Source organism: Typopeltis vanoorti, chromosome 23, assembly GCF_054136105.1.
Source record: "Typopeltis vanoorti isolate ZY-2024b chromosome 23, IOZ_Tvanoo_1.0, whole genome shotgun sequence".
Classification (NCBI taxonomy): domain Eukaryota; kingdom Metazoa; phylum Arthropoda; class Arachnida; order Uropygi; family Thelyphonidae; genus Typopeltis; species Typopeltis vanoorti.
In genome coordinates this window covers 47186432-47205504 of record NC_143571.1, presented here as the reverse complement: position 1 = coordinate 47205504, position 19073 = coordinate 47186432, and the positions used below count along the sequence as shown (strand labels likewise).

The 19073-nt window shown below is 35.9% G+C and overlaps 1 protein-coding gene across 1 annotated transcript in view; it reads right to left on the bottom strand.

Moving 5' to 3' along the window:
* The window catches only part of LOC150093819 (histone-lysine N-methyltransferase 2C-like), a 1065326-nt gene that overhangs the window by 86990 nt on the left and 959263 nt on the right, over window positions 1–19073 (bottom strand). The window contains exon 68 of the mRNA XM_090412524.1: window positions 6932–7047. Within this exon, the coding sequence (XP_090268650.1) occupies window positions 6932–7047 (116 nt within the window). The remainder of the gene's footprint in view (window positions 1–6931; window positions 7048–19073) is intronic.

The window sequence follows — 19073 nt, the reverse complement described above, 5'->3', positions numbered from 1 at the left end:
ATTTTTACACTTATTTGTGTAAGAGCCTGTGTAGCTTAGTAGAAGTAGTGTGTGTGTGTTCACAGTTAGACTGGCCAAAATATGGCAACCTAAGTTCAATTCGAGTTGCTGACTAGAAGAACTTTTTCTATGGTGTGAAGTGGAGATGGTCAGGATGAAATGTTAAGTAGGGTGTTGCTATAGACATGGTAATGCGGAAGGAAGTGTTTAGACAAACTGGTCTGGCTAATAAGGGTGATCATTATGGGTGATTTCAATTATGGTAATATAGATTGAATGAAGAGACAGCATCAGGAAACAAACGGAATGGATTTCTTGAGTTTTTAAGGGATAACTACCTTAAGCAGTACATAACAAAAGCTGCACGTGGATCGAGGATCTTGGATTTGATTATCTCATCAGAAGATATTGTTGTAAATGAAGTGTCACATCAACCACCAGTCAGTGAAAGTGACCATGAAGTGATCACTTGGGCGGTGACCAGTCATACCAAGACTTCTGTGAGAAAGTGTTATATGTGGAACTATAAGGCTGGTGATTATGTTAAACTGAGGAGCCAGTTTGCAAAAATATCATGGAATGAGGAATTGCATGGGAAGGAAATCAATGCTACTTGGTCTCTATTCAGGAATTATCTGGCAGAGGCAATAACTGAGTATATTCCAAAGGTCAGGAGATTAAATAAGGTAGATGTAAAATGGATGACTGAAGAGGTGAAATGTGTAATTTGGAAGAAAAAGGCACTGTAGAGATGGCACAAGATGAGTGAAGATAATCAGTTACATAAGGAGTACAAAGAAGAAGCAAGGAAGATGACTCATTTAGTAAGGATAGCAAAAGCATGACATGAGCAGCAGTCAGCAAATGACGCTAAAAGAAATCTTAGGGAGTTATTTTTTCGATATGTGCCCAGTAGACATAAGATTATGGGAGGATGATGCTTGTGAATGTCAATGATAAACACTGAGGAGGATATTATTATTATTTGACACCTCCAGGGAGTCCAAAGACTCATCGAGGGAGGGCACTCAAAGAGTATAAGATAATCAGGCATTCAAAGAGTATATATATAATACTTACATATTATAAATAAAAATAATATATAAAACATGTATATGATCTATATACATTGATAAATATTGCTGTTCTGTAAAAATTTTAAAATGAAAGACACTTGAATCTTATAAAATCTGCCTCAGCATACAGGGCTTATTTTATGAATATGAATAAAAGATTGACTACACTCATTGACGAAATGAGTGTAGTCAATTAAAAATATGTTAATGATGATTAATCTAGTACAACAGAACCCACACACAGGCATGTCATCTCTTCTCAACAGGAATGAGTGTGTAAGATAACTATGACCTATGCAGAGCTGAGCAAGACCAATTTCCTTTTTTACAGCACTTGTGTAGGCTACAGTGCTACAGTTTGATTTTAGGCTTGATTTACATAGAGCATGTTGGTATCACTATTCCATAATGACTGCCACTGGGATAGATGTTTCTGTCTTATGATCCACCTGTTATCAGTGTAATGGGTAGGCATATGGTGGAAGCTTGAAAAATGAGCAGACCTATCTGCAGCTTTGTTTCCTTTAATCCCAAACTTGGATCAACAGAGGTGCACTTCCAAATGTAGCTCTGTAATCGAGAGAGAGGGGGTGGAAAGAAGTTCGACATGCAGGAGCCCTGGATGTCACTGCAACTCTAGACTTCTTAATACTGCAAAGAACTTTATGAATCTGCACCTTTGGTAGTGCTGCAATTTTATGTAATTTGAGGCAAACTCTATGGCCAACAGCTTCAGTTGCTCCATTCTAGTGAGATCAAAGCAGATATTAACACGTTCGCTGCCACGCTACTTTGGCATGGTCTGTTCCCCTACGCCGAGCAGTTTTACTTCTTCAAGGTCAGTACGATAATCTCGTTACCGGAGGTAAACGTCCTACGAGTATACTCATAGTTGGCTTGTACAGAGCATATACGGTCTATGAGATTACACAGTTTTGATGCTAGTCCCACAAGCCAAGGATTTTCACCTCTTCAAGGTCACTACAATAATCTCGTTCCCGGCAGGAAGTGTCATACAAGTATACTCGTAGCTGGCTTGTGAAGCAGGTTTACCCACTACGAGTATACTCGTAGTTGGCAGCGAACGTGTTAAGCTATCTGGAAAACAGCATAATATCTGATTTGAACCATCTGTGCAAACAGGTGCAAAATCAAAACTATTCTATTTTATGGGGTTGAAAGAACTGCTGATAGACAACATGAGAGGCGGAATATTTGCATAGAAAGAAGAAAGAAAAGCTGCATGCATGGTGGTATATATGAATGCCATGGTGTAGCATATTTGATAGCATCTGTACAATATTGTCTACTATAATATCTAGAGCTTCTAAAATTGCTTTTGTTTACAATGAAGAGGATCATATGGAAGTCTAATGATGTTTTACAGATTCTCCTATCATGGGTGAAAAATAGTCAGCCAAGGTCTGGCAGGGAATGTATTTTTGTAATGTATAAAAGAGGCAGCTGTTGGCACTGAAGCGACAAAGGTGGTTTATTTGCATTGCCATAGACACTGGAAATCAGTGACGTTTGAAAGATCAGTCTGCATCCCAAGGAAGTTGAAGACAGATTCAAAATCAAGAGGGTGTTTTATTTCTACCCATCATCTATAAATGCAGTTGACATGTATGTGGAGTAAGAATATTAGTTATTTCTGAATATGAATCCAAGGACTTCATCTTTGTTGCATCTATGATTATTTGTTGCACCAGGATGAAGGCTATGTTTCTAGGTAAAGTGAGCTTTACTTCATCTTTGTTGCATCTATGATTATTTGTTGCACCAGGATGAAGGCTATGTTTCTAGGTAAAGTGAGCACAACAGAAGAGTGATCCAGTCAGAAACAGTTCCTATGAAAAAAAACAAAAAAACATGAACCCATTTTCAAGTGCCAAAATATGATCAGTGACATCCTCCGAGTCTTCCTGCAATATGAGGGTCATATTGCAGGAATGACAAAAGATAGTGAAATCATCTACATAGGGATATTGCTTACAGTAGGAGGAAGCTGTCCTGTTATTGAGTTTACTTTGATTGCAAATCATATCACATGCAAAACTGACAGGATGGGAAAGAAAGGTTTAATAAAACAGGTGTTTGATGCCAAGATGGCAAGAAAGTGACACAGAGGAAGACTTCAATCAGAAGTGCCTTAGAAGACCAAAATGTTTGATATAACAATATTGGACTGTCAAGTAACAGACTAATTTAGAGGAAAATTGTTAATAGGAGATTAGTAATAATGTAAACTTAATCATATGGTACTGTCATAACAGCCTATACACCCCTTGAGGGTACATATCAAGAAATTATGATATGAATCTCACCCTTACACTTCCTCTTACTGGGAGAACTGGAAGAAAGTGGCTTCCACTCAGATTTGAAAAGTTCAGTTTGAGAAAGTGTTTGAAAGAGGGAGATTCTCTAAAAATACTGGTGCAGACAAAATCTTCCCCTTTTTTATATATTCAAACTTCTAAGCAGTGTCATATGTTGTTGTGTCTTAAAAAAAAAAAAAAAAAAAAAAAAACTTTCCAGAAACCATAAAAGATGAAAGTTAACCCTTTCCCAGGACTTTGTACAGACAAACAAATAATCAGAGCTACTGGATGATAATTTGTTGGGATTTCTTGATAACTGCCTGGCTTTGGAAAGGCACTAATCATCACCTTTTGCTAGTAATCCAGAAATTCATTTTCACAGAAACTTCCGTTAAAGAGACAGATTTTTTTTTTTTTTTTTTTTTTTTTTAATGTTGGGCCCATATACAAGAGGTTGACTGGTCAACCTATTGAAAGTTGGAAGAAAAGCAGATTTCAGTTTCAGGTCATTCAAAAGTGAATGAAATTTAATGTTTTTCTGCTTTGCTTTTCAGGGAGAGGAATTTGAGAGGTATTGTGTGGTGGAATCCTGTCCTTGAATGATATTGCAGGTGTTTTTGTTAAACTTCCAATGAGAGCATTTGCGACTAATTTTAGGTCAGGAATCATATATACATAATATATATATATATATACACACATTTTTTTTTTTGTGTGTGTGTGTGTGTGGTTCCCATCCACAAAAGCTTATTATAAACCTATAGTATATTTTGTACCATTGGTGGGCTAAAAATGTTTTTTCTTTTGGCATTTTTTATCAATTGATATATATATATATTATTGTTTAAAATATTTTTTTATCATTTATTTTTACATAGTCAAGAAACCCTGCTATAGTGACTGAACATGGAACTTTTTTGAGCCACTTTAGGCTTCCAATAAGCAGAGAGGTGGTCTCACAACTGAGTGATGAAATTCATCTCCCCACCTAGAGACAATTACAACCATCCATGTCCATGGCCGGATTCGAACCCATGACCTGTTGTTTGAAGAACTAGTATGCTAGCCACTTGGCCAACCAGGCTGGCAGCAATACACCCATTGTGTTCCAGGATCAAAAGGAGCTTGGTGATATATATATCCTTCATTTTCTGGATTTTATGCACATCAACCAACACCTGCTTGGCAGTGGTTGATGTGGATAGATGATGTGTACTGCATCCAAGTATCCTTTAGTTACAATAAGGAATATATCATGCTTGTGCCTGGATGTTTGAAAGCAATCAGATTTGTTGTTGTGAGATAGAGGAGAAGTTGTTCCAAGCTTTTGTTCTGAGCTTTTCCTGGCTGTTGTACATTCAGCATATCATTAAGATTTGGGAATTTTGCTTTATTTCCAGAAATTGAAATTTTAGATATTTCAGTTGCGGCAGTGTCTATTATAAGCTCTCTAATATGATTCACTGAGTTATTGATGAAAAAGTTGTCTGTAATAGAATAAAATTCAGTTGAGGTAGAGCAGGTGGGTCAGTCAACAAGCCCTGGGCCCAAGTAGCAAAACAACCAGGATCCCCTTTTCTGGATGTCCATGGTCTGCACAGTACACCAAACATTTTGGCAAAGATGTAAAGATCCCAGTAATGGTAGTGTGGAAAAAAGGCCAATGAAAGTTAAAAGGCCAAGGGAGATGTAGAGTGAAGAACACAGAGAAAAGAGAATAGACAAAGAAGAAAAATGAGAAGGACCACTACTATCACTAGAATGTTCTCTCGACCATGAATAGGCTTCCCACACGAACATGTTGGAGCAGATATTACGTACATATAACAGACATCAGTGATTGTTCAGTGGTAGATAGAAGCTAATGTTCAGATAATCAGTAAAATCACAAATAACAGACATTGAAGTTATCCATTTTTATGATACATTGGATATTAGGTAGTTGAACAGAAATATGAGGGTAGTCTTAAAAGTTCTTGGCTTAAAAATGAAAAAACGAATTTATAATTTCGAAATTATTTTTATTTTTCAACATAATCTCCAGACTAATACAAACAGTGATGCTCTAGCACCATTATCCCGTCCCTGTAGTAGTTCTCAGTAAGATAATCACCTCTTGATTTAAAGAACAATGCTGACCAGCGAGGAAGAGTTTTAGTTTTGGGAGGAGATAGAAGTCAGAGGGAGCCAAATCTGGGGAATAGAGTGGATGTTTCAACAATTCATAGTGCAGATCCCTTAAATTTCCAATTGCCAAAACACAATTTTTTCTTCTGCAAACCGGGTCTTTTCTCACAAATTTTTTCACCTAGTCTGATTAAAAGATCGGAATAATGCCACACGGTTATTGTTTTTACCCTTTTCAAGATAATTAATAAACAAAATGCCTTTAGCATCCCAAAACATCGATGCCATGACTTTCCTGATGATGGAACTGATTTTGTCTTCTTTGGCACTGAACAACCGGCTTCTGTCCATTGTTTTGACTGCTGTTTGGATTCTGGTGTGTAATGGAGAATCCAAGTCTCATCCATAGTAATAAATCGAGGCATGAAATCAGTTTTATTCTTGTTAAACGCTCCAAACACTGTTCAGAAATTTTCATGTGAGTGCATTTTTGATCTGCTGTGAGCAAGTGTGGCACCTATCTTGCGCAAAGCTTTTTCATTTGCAATTCTTCATGCAAAATATATCCTACACGTTCTTTTGAAATGTGTATAGTCTCAGCCATTTCATGTACTTTTACTCGCCAGTCATCCAATACCATATTGTGCACTTGATCAATGATTTCTGGTGTTGTTACACTTTTTGGGTGTCCTTCACATGGATCACCTTCAAGGCTGGTACAGCAATGTTTAAACTCGATAGCCCATTTCTTAATTTTGAAAACAAAGGAGAAGAGTGCGTTAAATCTTTTACAAAGAATTTTATAACTGCACAATACTCAATTTTATCCATTTCAAGGGATACAGATAACACTTTTGCTTCAGACAGCTGTATAAAACAAACTACTTGATAGAATGACTTGCAATTTCACATGGATTGTTATGACAGATGTACCAACTTAGAAAAAAAAATCATGCCGATAGTGTTGTTGTCATCTATGGTTGAGGCTGAGAACTTTTTTAGACCACTCTCGTAATTCACAATAATTTAACAAAAATTCAATACAACACAACAATTTACCAACATAAGGTTAGATCTGTGTAATCAAGATTTTTTTAAGGAGAGGTGGCCCCCTTCCTTCCCGCTTCATGCTATGTATGCCACTAATATGTTGTTATGCACAGCTGAATAACTGAAAGTGATCTAAAGAAATAAAAATTTATTATTGAATTTTGCAGTCTGAAAAAATCCTTTAAAAATGCATTTGTACAGTTATAATGTAAAACAGTTAATGAAATATAGTAAATAAAACTAACAATAATTTTCAAGATTTTTAACTTTTTTTTTTTTTTTTCAAATATTCAAAGTTTTTAAACTATTTCAAATTTCAAATTGAGAGAATAAGAGGAGGAAGATGAGAAAGTAAACCTTGCAACTTGCTTGTGTTCATCACGATTAACATATACTCTTCTAAAAACGGCAACTGAATCAAGTTCATTTTCTGGATTTGGAATCTTAGGCATATGCTGCGGACACAACATTGTCTGAAGTGAAATACAAAATATATGATTTTAATTACAATGATTAAATGCTTCATGAAATAAAATGAATTACTTATAGAGCAGTAAAATACATTATAACTGAAATAAATTATGAGTAACCAATTTTAATGCACTGAAGACTATATTTCATAATTCTATATCAACCGGTACACTATGACCTAATGTGTGCCAACTGCTTCATTGGAAGGCACTCTGGTCATAACAGACAATGTTCTTATGAATGAAACAATGTCAATAAAAATGCTCTTGTAAATCATCAAACATTATTCCACACATGCAGTTTTTATGCTGCTTAATGTTAAATAGTAATATTTCTATTGTTATATCCTTTCTTTCATAAACCCCTCTTCTATCAAAATCCTATCGGCTGCTCTATTGTTATGTCGCTGCCTTCTCTATATTATATCTTGTTCTGCCTCTATAATAACTCTCCTTCTAATCTACTGTCGTGCCCCTTAAATATTAATTCAGATTTATTTCCTCTTCGGATATTGGCAAAATTTATATTTTGCTGCACCAGCCAATATCCTATAACAGAAGAGACTCTTGTTCAGGGAAATAATTCAAATTCTAAAGGGATACACACAGTTATTTTATCTCACGCAAGCGCTGTGCAGATTCAGTTAGCAGTCGTGGACTGAATCTCACTTAAGCAATTATATCTAAATTCCTTCCTGCCAAAAGGTTCTATTTCATAAGTGGTGGTTTGAATTCGTAATCAGGCATAAATTCAGGTATAAGGTACAAAACATGTTTATTGGAAAAACATAAACCATTTACAGATATGTAAGTTTAAATACTCAATGGATCAAAATTCACTCTAAGTTAAGGATTATACTAAATCACAATGAATCTGAGTAAGTTAAATCCCTCAATTATGAAAGGATAAGATTAGGTTTAAGCATAATACTACTACTATATAATTCCTTTCACAAGTTATTCACAGAACACGCATTGAACACTTTCATTAATACTCTTATCAATAATTATCTTAATTCTAAATTTCGTTTAAGCAAGCCTAGCCATTCACAAATTACTGCCTATTAACAACTCTTCTTTGTTTCACAAGGGCTTAATTAATTCAGTCAAATTCTCATTAAAAGTTCTCTACTAGTGTCCTTTAGTTACAGTGCACACAAATTTCTTGTTCTTCTAAACGAATTTTAACAAAGAACGAAAACTCTTACATTACTGGATCTTTTCAGATTTCATGCCGCCATCTCATGTAGGTCTGGATTACCTTACTGCCTATTCTTCGGCTGTCTTTGCGCCTGGCGATGTACTACGCTTTTTCTTCTAATCGCTTCCGACTGTTGCGTGCTGTCTACTGCTCCGCAGGAAACTTTCTCCAATGGGACATTCTGTTAAGGCTCGATTCCACACAGGCCATCATATCGCGATCAGCTCTGCTTGAAAATCTTCAAGCATTCTCAAGAAAAGAACCTGCCGTCTGTCATTACCGTAGTCGGCCAACCGCTCTCTCACGAATCCTCTGACCAACTCCCCCCTAAAACTCGAATCCAGCACCCGAAGATCAAAAGGTCAAAAAGCCCCCTAAAACGGCGTGCTTTATCTTTTATTCGCTCTATTCGGGTGCCCTCTATTCGATGTGGTTTTCACCCATGAAACCCATTGTTCATGCCCTTTGGGTGATCCTACACCCTCCCTAACCTGTCAGGTTACGTTATTCTAGGTAGCCGCTCTGACGTCATTTTTCCGTATAGGTATAGCCTCCATCACTACGCTCGACTCGTACAGATTATACGTGATAATTCCGGATTACTACTTATAATTTTTCTCAGAATTTCGCAATGTACTAGACAGCTTACATGGGAATTACAAATAACTTAACAATTCCCTTATACAATTGTTACTATTTTGACACAAAATTCTCTGCTTCTCATTTCAGTTATGCAGGAATAACTCACACTATATGGCACACATGGACTACACATTATTACAAAACATAAAACAATACTTCATAATTATTAGCTGATGTGCAGATATCTCCTTAATTAGTAGTAGGTATCATGTTAAATCCCAAATAAAGAATTTACTTGTAAAGCTCTCCATTCAGGATCTAACATTAACTTATCCCGTTCTTTTTTATCCGTGCAATATGAGTGATAACCTTCAAGTGCATTACAATTATTATCACCATCAATATCAAAGACCTCCATGGAAACTCATCAGAGGATACACTGCGACACACACACAATTCATCATACTGTGCATAAAATGCATGCCCTTTCTCTGCACTCACAATACTTTCATTTTGGCAATGCATACCAATCATCCACCACTCTCCATATCCTTGTTTGCAACCTTCTTATACAATTTCAAGGGATGGCTTCTTGTCCCCCCCCACCATCTCCTATGATACTATAAAAAACCTCATCTACAACGATCTGGTAATAACCCCTTACCAGCTTATATGTCTCAATCATATGCCCTTCTTATCCACCAGACTGCGCAAATTGCATTCCTTCATTGTCTTCATGTTTAACATTTCAGAGACCACCTTAGTCAATCATCTCCAGACCCTTTCCAATATGTCATTATCCTTTTGAAAACCAGGCAACCAAATTTATGCAATAAATAATTCATATGTGGCTTCATGAAAGCATTATACAATGGTGTCATAGCATAATTACTTCTATATATAAGGCTTTCATGAAGCCACATATGAATTATTTATTGCATAAATTTGGTTGCCTAGTTTTCAAAAGGATAATGACATATTGGAAAGGGGACACCTACAATTCTTGCAGGTGTCTCCAAAATTTCAGGTTCTTATCCACATCGCTCCCAGATCATTAATCTTCTCCAACTCCAAGATCTTCCCAGCAACTGCATACTCTGAATTCCATCTATGCTTTCTCAATTTTAAAATCTTACATTTTGCATCATTGAAATATTAACTTCACTCATTTACCCATTCAGTCAGTCTATTCAAGTCCTACAGTGGAGCTACAATATATGCTCTTCTCTACATAGTTCTTTCTAACTTTACATTATTTGCAAACTTTTCTCAATATCATTAACATAAAATGTGCATTAAACAGCTGCAGGTATACTGATGATGCAGTGCAAACCTACTATGGAAGAATGTTACCATATTCGGTGGCTAATGTTGTAAATGTTGTTTTCAATGTTGATGCTAATAGCTTGTATAATCTCTTTCCCATGCATACCAAACAGGCAAAACTATCTGATATGTATAACATTAAACTTCCCAAAGTAGAGAAAAAATACTATTCTACATAGGATGTTTACAAAGAGACTTTGTTTTTAAGACAGTTAACAGACCACTGTTTTCGCCAAAGCAACAGACCAGGTTCATTTGCTTCGACATAAAGACTTTGAATGCACAATATGTGAAACTTTACAGTACCATTCATATAATTCAATTGAATCAAACACTTGCAGGATACTCTCCCTTGTTGGATTGTAGACTTGAGACACAATCTAACTTTGATGAAAAAAGTACATCATAAAAGCAAGAAAAATCACTTGGCACTCCCTTAACTCTGGGTACAGAGTGTGTTTTCAGCAGAAATGTACACAGACTATTTTTCATGCAGAAAACCTGAAACCATTACAGAGCCACAAACAGATATCACTGACTTCTTGTTAAAGCTACTTTTCAAGTAATCAACATATAAGGAATGACCTACAGTGGTGGGAGGAAGTTGTTCTTTCATTACTTTGATAGCAAAGAGCATCATATTTCAGACAGTGCCTTAGGGAACACCACACCCTCTTGCTGGTGATATGGCCATGATGAGCTTCTCACCTGGAAGATTCAGCTATAGAGAAAGTTTTTAATAAAAACAGGAACATGTCCTGTGAGATAGAGATTACAGAGGTCTTTTAGTATGACAGATCTTCAGGCTGTATCATAAGCTTTTACCATGTCAAATTGAAACAGATGTTCTCACTTTAAGAATACATGTCTTATACATGTTTCTAAATGAACTGGTACTATTGCTGGGAATGCTCTCCATCATGAACAGGTGTCTCATAAAGAGGGGCTTAGGAAAAGAATCTGAAAAGACAGTGCTTGTCATTTAGAATAGTAAGATTGGTTAGAGAAAAAAAGATTTTGATAAAAAGTGGGACTTCCCTAGGACTAAAGGTAAATATGTCTTCTAACATACCAAACCTTCAAACTATGTCATCAGCATCCATCAAGGATGGTGAAAGACTTCTGACCATCATCATCACATAACGGATGTTATCTTGTCCTATGATACTTGGTCAACATTAATGCAAAGAAGATTTCAATTCATCTTTCTTGAATTGCCTGATGTAAACTTCCAGAGTGTTGAAAGTGAACATGAAGATAATTTTCCTCTTTGCTTTTTTAGAACTAGCAATTTGTAGCAGTTATCCACAGGACTATCTTTACTTTGGTATGATTAATTGTATATCTATACTATTCCATGAATAAAAATGGGTGTGGTATACCTGCCCTTCATTTACTATTTTTTTTTAAAACCTCTTTGGTGTTGGTTGATCAGGTTGTAGAAGATGTGAATTGGATCAATGAGTGCTTCTGGATCTGAGGTACTGTGATCAGGCATGAGTATATTTGATTAGTATGTCTGATATTTTTACCCCCCCCCATATGAACAAAAGCCTATAATGCATCATGACAATGGTTAAAACATTATGTAAAAGCTGGTATAAATTATAAGTCAAGATAAAAGATTATACAAGAAAAATTTCAAGTAATAGACAAATATGTAAAATAAATAAAAAATTTATTTTTAAAAAGTAATTTACATAAAAGTATATATAATTATAAAGATTAGTATTTTGTAGAAATTTAAAAACACATTATATATATCAAAGGAATCAGTTAAAATCTAATACACAGAATATGGTCCCAGTGATGAGAATACATAATGACGAGATCTAAAATAATAATATTATTATTTTAGATCTTGTTAGTGTAATTATTATTACTGTAATAATATCATTAATATTATTAGTGTAAAAAGTTCATAAAACATAAATTAAAAACAACGAGGTTGTATTTTATTTTATTAACACAGCTGTATAAATAAAAAATAGCATAAATGATCTATATATATATGCGCGCGCGCGCGCGCACACACACACACACACACACACACACACACACACACACACAGCAATCCCTCGATTAATGCGTTCTATAAAACGGGTGTATTAATCAAAAATGCACAATAAAATAACTTATATTGAAAGTTTATTTTCCACTTGGTTAGAGTATAATAAATTTAGTTTAATCCTTTATCCAAGTGTGAGCAAACAAAGTATGCACCTGAAAGTATCTTCAGGACTGGGTTAAGGTGGTACACACCAGGGCAACTCGTTGCAAAGGTGGAGCAAGCTACCAACACACCTGCAAATGCTTCTGCCTGATATCTCGACTTGGGCCTGGCTCCCACTGAAGAGACCTCAATAAAGGTCGAAACCGGTCTGGGTAGTGGCCCTTCCCTTAATGCATAACAATAGACATATCCGCAAGGAGATGTGTTTTGCATTATAGGAGATACTAGGATAGGAGTGTTGGTAGCTTGCTCCACCTTTGCAACGAGTTGCCCTGGTGTGTACCACCTTAACCCAGTCCTGAAGATACTTTCAGGTGCATACTTTGTTTGCTCACACTTGGATAAAGGATTAAACTAAATTTATTATACTCTAACCAAGTGGAAAATAAACTTTCAACATCTTTCTCTAAATCCAGAGTAATTTATTAAAAAAGGGTGGCACACCAATTGGCAATTCCTATAGGTGGAGATGACCTGCAAATGCTTCTGCCTGATATCTCGACTTGGGCCTGGCTCCCACTGAAGAGACCTCAATAAAGGTCGAAACCGGTCTGGGTAGTGGCCCTTCCCTTAATGCATAACAATAGACATATCCGCAAGGAGATGTGTTTTGCATTATAGGAGATACTAGGATAGGAGTGTTGGTAGCTTGCTCCACCTTTGCAATGAGTTGCCCTGGTGTGTACCACCTTAACCCAGTCCTGAAGATACTTTCAGGTGCATACTTTGTTTGCTCACACTTGGATAAAGGATTAAACTAAATTTATTATAAAATAACTTATAAAGAAGAGTATAATTCATTCCTCAAATTTCTTTTTTAACCCTTAATTTTTTTTTTTATAAAAGAATTAAGGTACATCTCAGGCCTAGTTAGAGGAAACCATGAAGCTGAAAGACAATAAAACATATCCAGAATATAAATTGCTGGCCTGGTTGGCCGAGTGGTTAGTGTATCCACTCTCCAGCCAAAAAGGGTGCAGGTTCAAATCCCGCTGTGGGCATGGATGTTTGTGATTATCTGTGAAAATACTAGTGGTGGTGGTGGTGGGTGGTAGATGGCATTGGCAATTGTAGTTGGTTAATTAAGTGGTGGAGACAGAGCTGTAGAGTAGGTGCCCTCCCTCAATAAGTCCTTAGGCTCCCTGGAGGTGTCATGTAATAATAATAATAATAATAATAAATTTATTATTCTATTTCCTAACAAAGAATTGAGCTAATGTAGTTTGGCGGGCATTCTGTTTCTCTTTTTCATACAACTGATGGTAATTTGCGGCCACCTCCTTATCTGCACTAGCAGCTTCGCCTGTGATCTGAACATTATGTAGGCTATTTCTCTTTTTGAAACGCTCAAACCACCAAACACTAGCGTGGAATTCTTCTTCTTTTTCCATCATCGATAGCCCTTTCTTTCAAGGTTGAAAAGACACAATGCTTTTGATTTAATAAGGACAGTGCTTAGGGATCCATTTTTGGTTACAATCTTCAATCCATGTTGAAAGACATCTTTCTAATTCAGTCTTTATAATACTATGATTTCAAGTGGTCTGCATGCATGATGAACTTGAAACAGCTTTACCTTTCTCTATGTATTCAGCACCTTTGCTTAAAATTGCTCTTATAGTTGATTCACCCATTTTGTGTTCTTGTCCTATCTTTGCTCTGGACTTGTTTGTCTTGTTCATTTTTCTTTATTATTTCAAGTTTTTCTTCCAATGAGATTACTTTTTGAATCTTTTTCACACTTCCACACTTTATTTGCTCATTAATTCTTTTTCTCATGATTAAAGGTTGGGAAAATACTTTCAAATAAAAAGTAAGGAAAACAATTGCAAAGGAGGCACGAGATATGATCAGCAAAATGTCATTTGCTAATTTGTAATTAGCAGACGACATAAATTTTGGTGGTAAATTTGGAACATAGTGTATGGAAATAATGTAGTACTGTATGCCATTAAAAATAACTTTGTAAAATGTTTTACATCAGTAACTATGTTATTTCATCCTGGTGAATGATTTTTTAAAATAGTTAGCCACAAAAAATGAATAGATAGAAAATTTTTCAAATCTGTAAGATTTATTTTTTAGATGTACATAGACACACTAATCGAATTTTGGTATAGAAAAAAAAATGACACACTAATTGAAAATGCACTAATTGGAGACACATTAATCGAGAGATTGCTGCATATGGTAAAAGATGTTGATTGTCCATAAAAGTTTAAAAACAAATGAAACATCTGTTGAGTCTGATAAAATCAACCAGAGTATATAGGGATGAGACAGATTATGAACAGTTGGTGGGATGATTTATAGTTTATTAGCCCAAGGATAGCAAAGGCCATATTGTACCATATCAAAGGTTACAGCAGTAAACAAAGTATTAATACAGAGATAAATTACTAAATATTATGTTATGGACAAAAAAAATATATATATTAATTAAAAAATTAAGTTAAACAATGCAGCATCTATATGCAAGTAGAATTTATAATCAAATGTGCCTGTATAAATCAATTCTTTTAATATGTTAAAAACTTCATGTAGTTTATCTGAGTGAGATAAAAATCTGGCTGAGTACATGACTCAGCCAGGTAAGTAAAAATTTCATTCCTCTCTGCCACTGTGCCAGAATATGGTTGTTTGTCCTTTGTGTTTTGGTGTCATGTCATGTATCCTCATGCTGCACCAGAACAAATAATACATAAGTGGCATAAATAGAAGTCTAAAAAATCAAATAACAATAATCATAAACAAAATATTTCGAAGTATACTAGATAATAAGTAAAACATAAACAAATAAAAATCAGTGTAGAAAAACAAATGTAAAAGATGAGTATAAAACAGATGTAAAAAGCATAAAAAGGTATTAAAATTCATAACACATTCATAAAAAATCAGGATGAGATGGTAAAGATTAATGCTCTGTAAAAATTTAAAAGTGAGGGTGACAGTTGATGAGTCTGATAAAATCTGCATAGGATTCACACAGATTATAAAAGTGGCTAAAATAATTACTGCACTCGTTGGTGAAATGAGGGTGGTCAAATAAAATATCAGTGATTGATGTTCTAGCATCACAAAACTCGCACATAGGCATGCCATCCAATACGAAGGATTGTGCAAGATTATTATGACCTATGTGGAGAAAGAACGTCTTCTTCTGGTTGAACCTTGCAGAGATTAGACTGCCATAATTTAATTCCATGTGTCATTTCATAGAGCTCTCATTAGTCTCCCTGTTCCAAGATAATTGAGACTGGGATATATGTTTCTGCCTGATAATCTGCCTATATAATGCACAGATTACTGGCAGATTATCAGATAGAAACATATATTCCTTTCAAATATACACCTCCTGCAGACAGAAGAACACTTGCTTATGTTTCTGTAAGAGAACTGTAATATCATTCAAGTTTTGAAAGGAATCTGAAAATGGACATGGATATTGTGACGTCATTAAGTGGGAGATGAATTTCATGACCTGGTGTGAAACTGTTGCCCTTCTCTTATCAGAGGCCTGAAATGGCTGAAACATTTCTGTTTGGTCTCTAGAGCAGGATTTTTAAAAAATGTGTAAAAAAACAAATTCATAAATATGAAAAAAAAGTAAAAATAAAAATTCATCATCCTCATACTGTATTAACATATTATAGCTTTATAACCTTTTTGTGGGTGGGAGGCAGTTAAAAAAAGTACAGGGACAAACAACTTTCATACTCTCTTCTTGTCATAACATTTAAACTTTACTGTTTATGTATTTCAGTATTTATCACTTCTTAGTGATCCACTTAAAGAAGTCTCATGAAAAAGAGGTAAATCTCCTCCTATCCTTCTCCTCTGTCTAGGATGGGTTGAGTCCCCTCCTAATGAGGGGTTACTGGTGTATTAATGCAGCCAGTTTGCCACTCCTCAGCTGCATTCCCTAAGGGAGATATTCATGACTGTATCCGTGTGTGTTCATGAGGCCAGTTTGCCTGTTTGCGGGATGGAAAACCCCGCTGTCCACCCCAAGACCGGCTAACTTGGCAATGGCTGAGGAAGATCCTTAGGCTCCTGATGTCATCGACGGGAATTGAACCTAGGATGCTCCTTCACCAGGCATATGGTTGCGAAGCGTATAGCCACTAGGCTAGCCAGGTAGACAAAACTAGTACAGAAGAATAACTAAGCAGTGTTATTTATTATTGCATTCCTTTTCTTTATAAATCCTTTCTTTTAATGTTACATGATTATTATTATTATTACGACACCTCCAACGAGTCCAAAAACTCATTGAGTGAGGGAACCTACTCTACAACTCTCCATCTCTACCATGTCATCCACCAACTACAGTGAACTGCATTCTCTACATCATTGCCATTTACTGACCATCGCCACCGTTGGTATTTTTTCAGAGACAATCACAAACATCCATGCCCAAGGCAGAATTTGAACTTGCAGCCTTTTGGCTGGAGAGTGGATATGCTAACCACTCAGCCAACCAGGCCAGCTTTTACAATGAATGATGATCAGCATTCATCGTGATAAAATTATGGAGAATACTATCATGCCCATAATTTATTAAAATGAATGCTAATCACTGTGTAACATTAAAAGAAAGGATTCTCACAATCCATTGAGATTTAACATACAAGCACTGCAATCGTTATGGTAAGCTAAAGATATGCAGATATGCTTATTTTAACGAAAAAGGTGACCCAGGCGCATGAACATACAAGGCACTGGTCGGAAGGGTAACTATATATATATATATATATATATGTTAAAGATACCAAGCTATTTTAAATATAAACCTGGTTTTTTACTCCATTTCCCAAGTAAGCAAATAGACAAGTCAGTCAAGTTTGCACCTGCAAGTGTTCCAAGTCTAGCTGACCCTGCATGTAGTGCAATCAAGGCAACTCGTGGTAAAGGTAGAATAAGCTCTGATCACTATTTTTAATATTTACCCTTAATGCAAAGCACATCTCCTAGAGGAGATGTATGATGCTATGTATTAAAGGCAAGAGGGCCACTACCCAGACCGGTTTCGACCTTTATTGAGGTCTCGTCAGTGGGAGCCAGGCTAAGAAATACCAAGTTTTAAGTAATACAGAGTTTATAAATATTTTACCAAAACAAGTTACCATAAGGTGCTTTGACCTTATTAAATAAAAAATCTCAGGATGAGAGATAGATGTAGAAAGTTTTTTTACCTTGGGTATAATATATGTTAAAGATACCAAACTATTTTAAATATAAACCTGTTTTTTTACTCCATTTCCCAAGTAAGCAGACAAGTCAGTCAAGTTTGCGCCTGCAAGCGTTCCAAGTCTAGCTGACCCTGCACATAGTGCAAGTCAAAGAAACTCGTGGTAAAGGTAGAATAAGCTCTGATCACTATTCTTAATATTTATTACCCAAGGTAAAAAAATTTCTACATATATATATATTTGTATGCAGATTGACTCAGTTTATAAAGGCAAAAACAGATTATGAAAGGAAGTTAGCAAGGCAGGCTAAAGAGAATCCCAAACAGTTTTTTCGATATGCTGCAAGTAAAAGAAAGAATGTGTATGGCAGAATGATTTTAAGAAATGCCGATGGTAGGAAGGTAACTGAATCAGCTGAAATATTAGAATTACTAAGTGAAAACTTTGCAAGCATATATCATCCAGGTGGTGATGTGCAGGAATGAGGGAACCAATGGCTTATATGGGAACTGAGGTAAATGAAATAGAGGTACATAGCATATTACAGAACCTTAATGTGAATACAGCTGTGGAATTGAATGGTATACCAGCTTAAGTTTTACATGAAGCGGCAAAGGAATTGTCAGTGCCCTTGACCATATTATTTAATCTAAATCTCAGCTCTGGTTAGAATTCCATGTGGTATCCTGGCAAAGGCCTTTGCAAAGTCCAGCAGTATCACTGTAAACTCATTACCTTTATCCAACTCAGCCATCACTGTATTATAATAGTTAGTTCCGAGGTGTGGAAAGAGAGGAAAATAGTTCCATTGCATAAAGGAGGTTCTAAGATTGTAGTAATTTATAGCAAATTACTGACTGATCATCATATCAGGAGTAGTAGTCAAAGTATTGGAAAAGTTGGTCAAGAGCAAAATACAGGAATGGATAGATGGAAATGGGACACTATATGGGGGGGGGGGGGAAAGGAAGCATGGTTTTTGTGAAAGGTAGATCATGCCTCAGTAACTTGCTCACGCTTTATAATACAGTGATGGCTGAGTTGGATAAAGGTAATGAATGGGTTTACAGTGATACTGCTGGATTTTGCAAAGGCCTTTGCCAGGATACCACATGGAATTCTAATCAGTAAACTTCAGCACATGGGTCTGGATATAGAGTTGGTGAGATGGATAGAAAGGTGGTTGATGGAGAGATATCAGAGAGTAGTTTATTCAGGAGAAGAGTCCAAAAGAAGGCCTTTTACTAGTGGTATGCTGCATGGTCCTGTTCTTGGACCGCTGCTATTTAATTTATTCATTAACAATACAGGAAAGGATCTGAGAGGAACTGTTCAGTTATTTGCAATGATGCAAAGTTGGGTAGAGAAATAGTTAATGATCATGCTGATACAGATGATGACAAAATTTTGCAGGATGATTTGGACAGACTGCGCAAAGGAGAATTGATGTCCGTTTAATGTGGCAAAGTGTAAGGTTATGCATTTTGGGATGGAA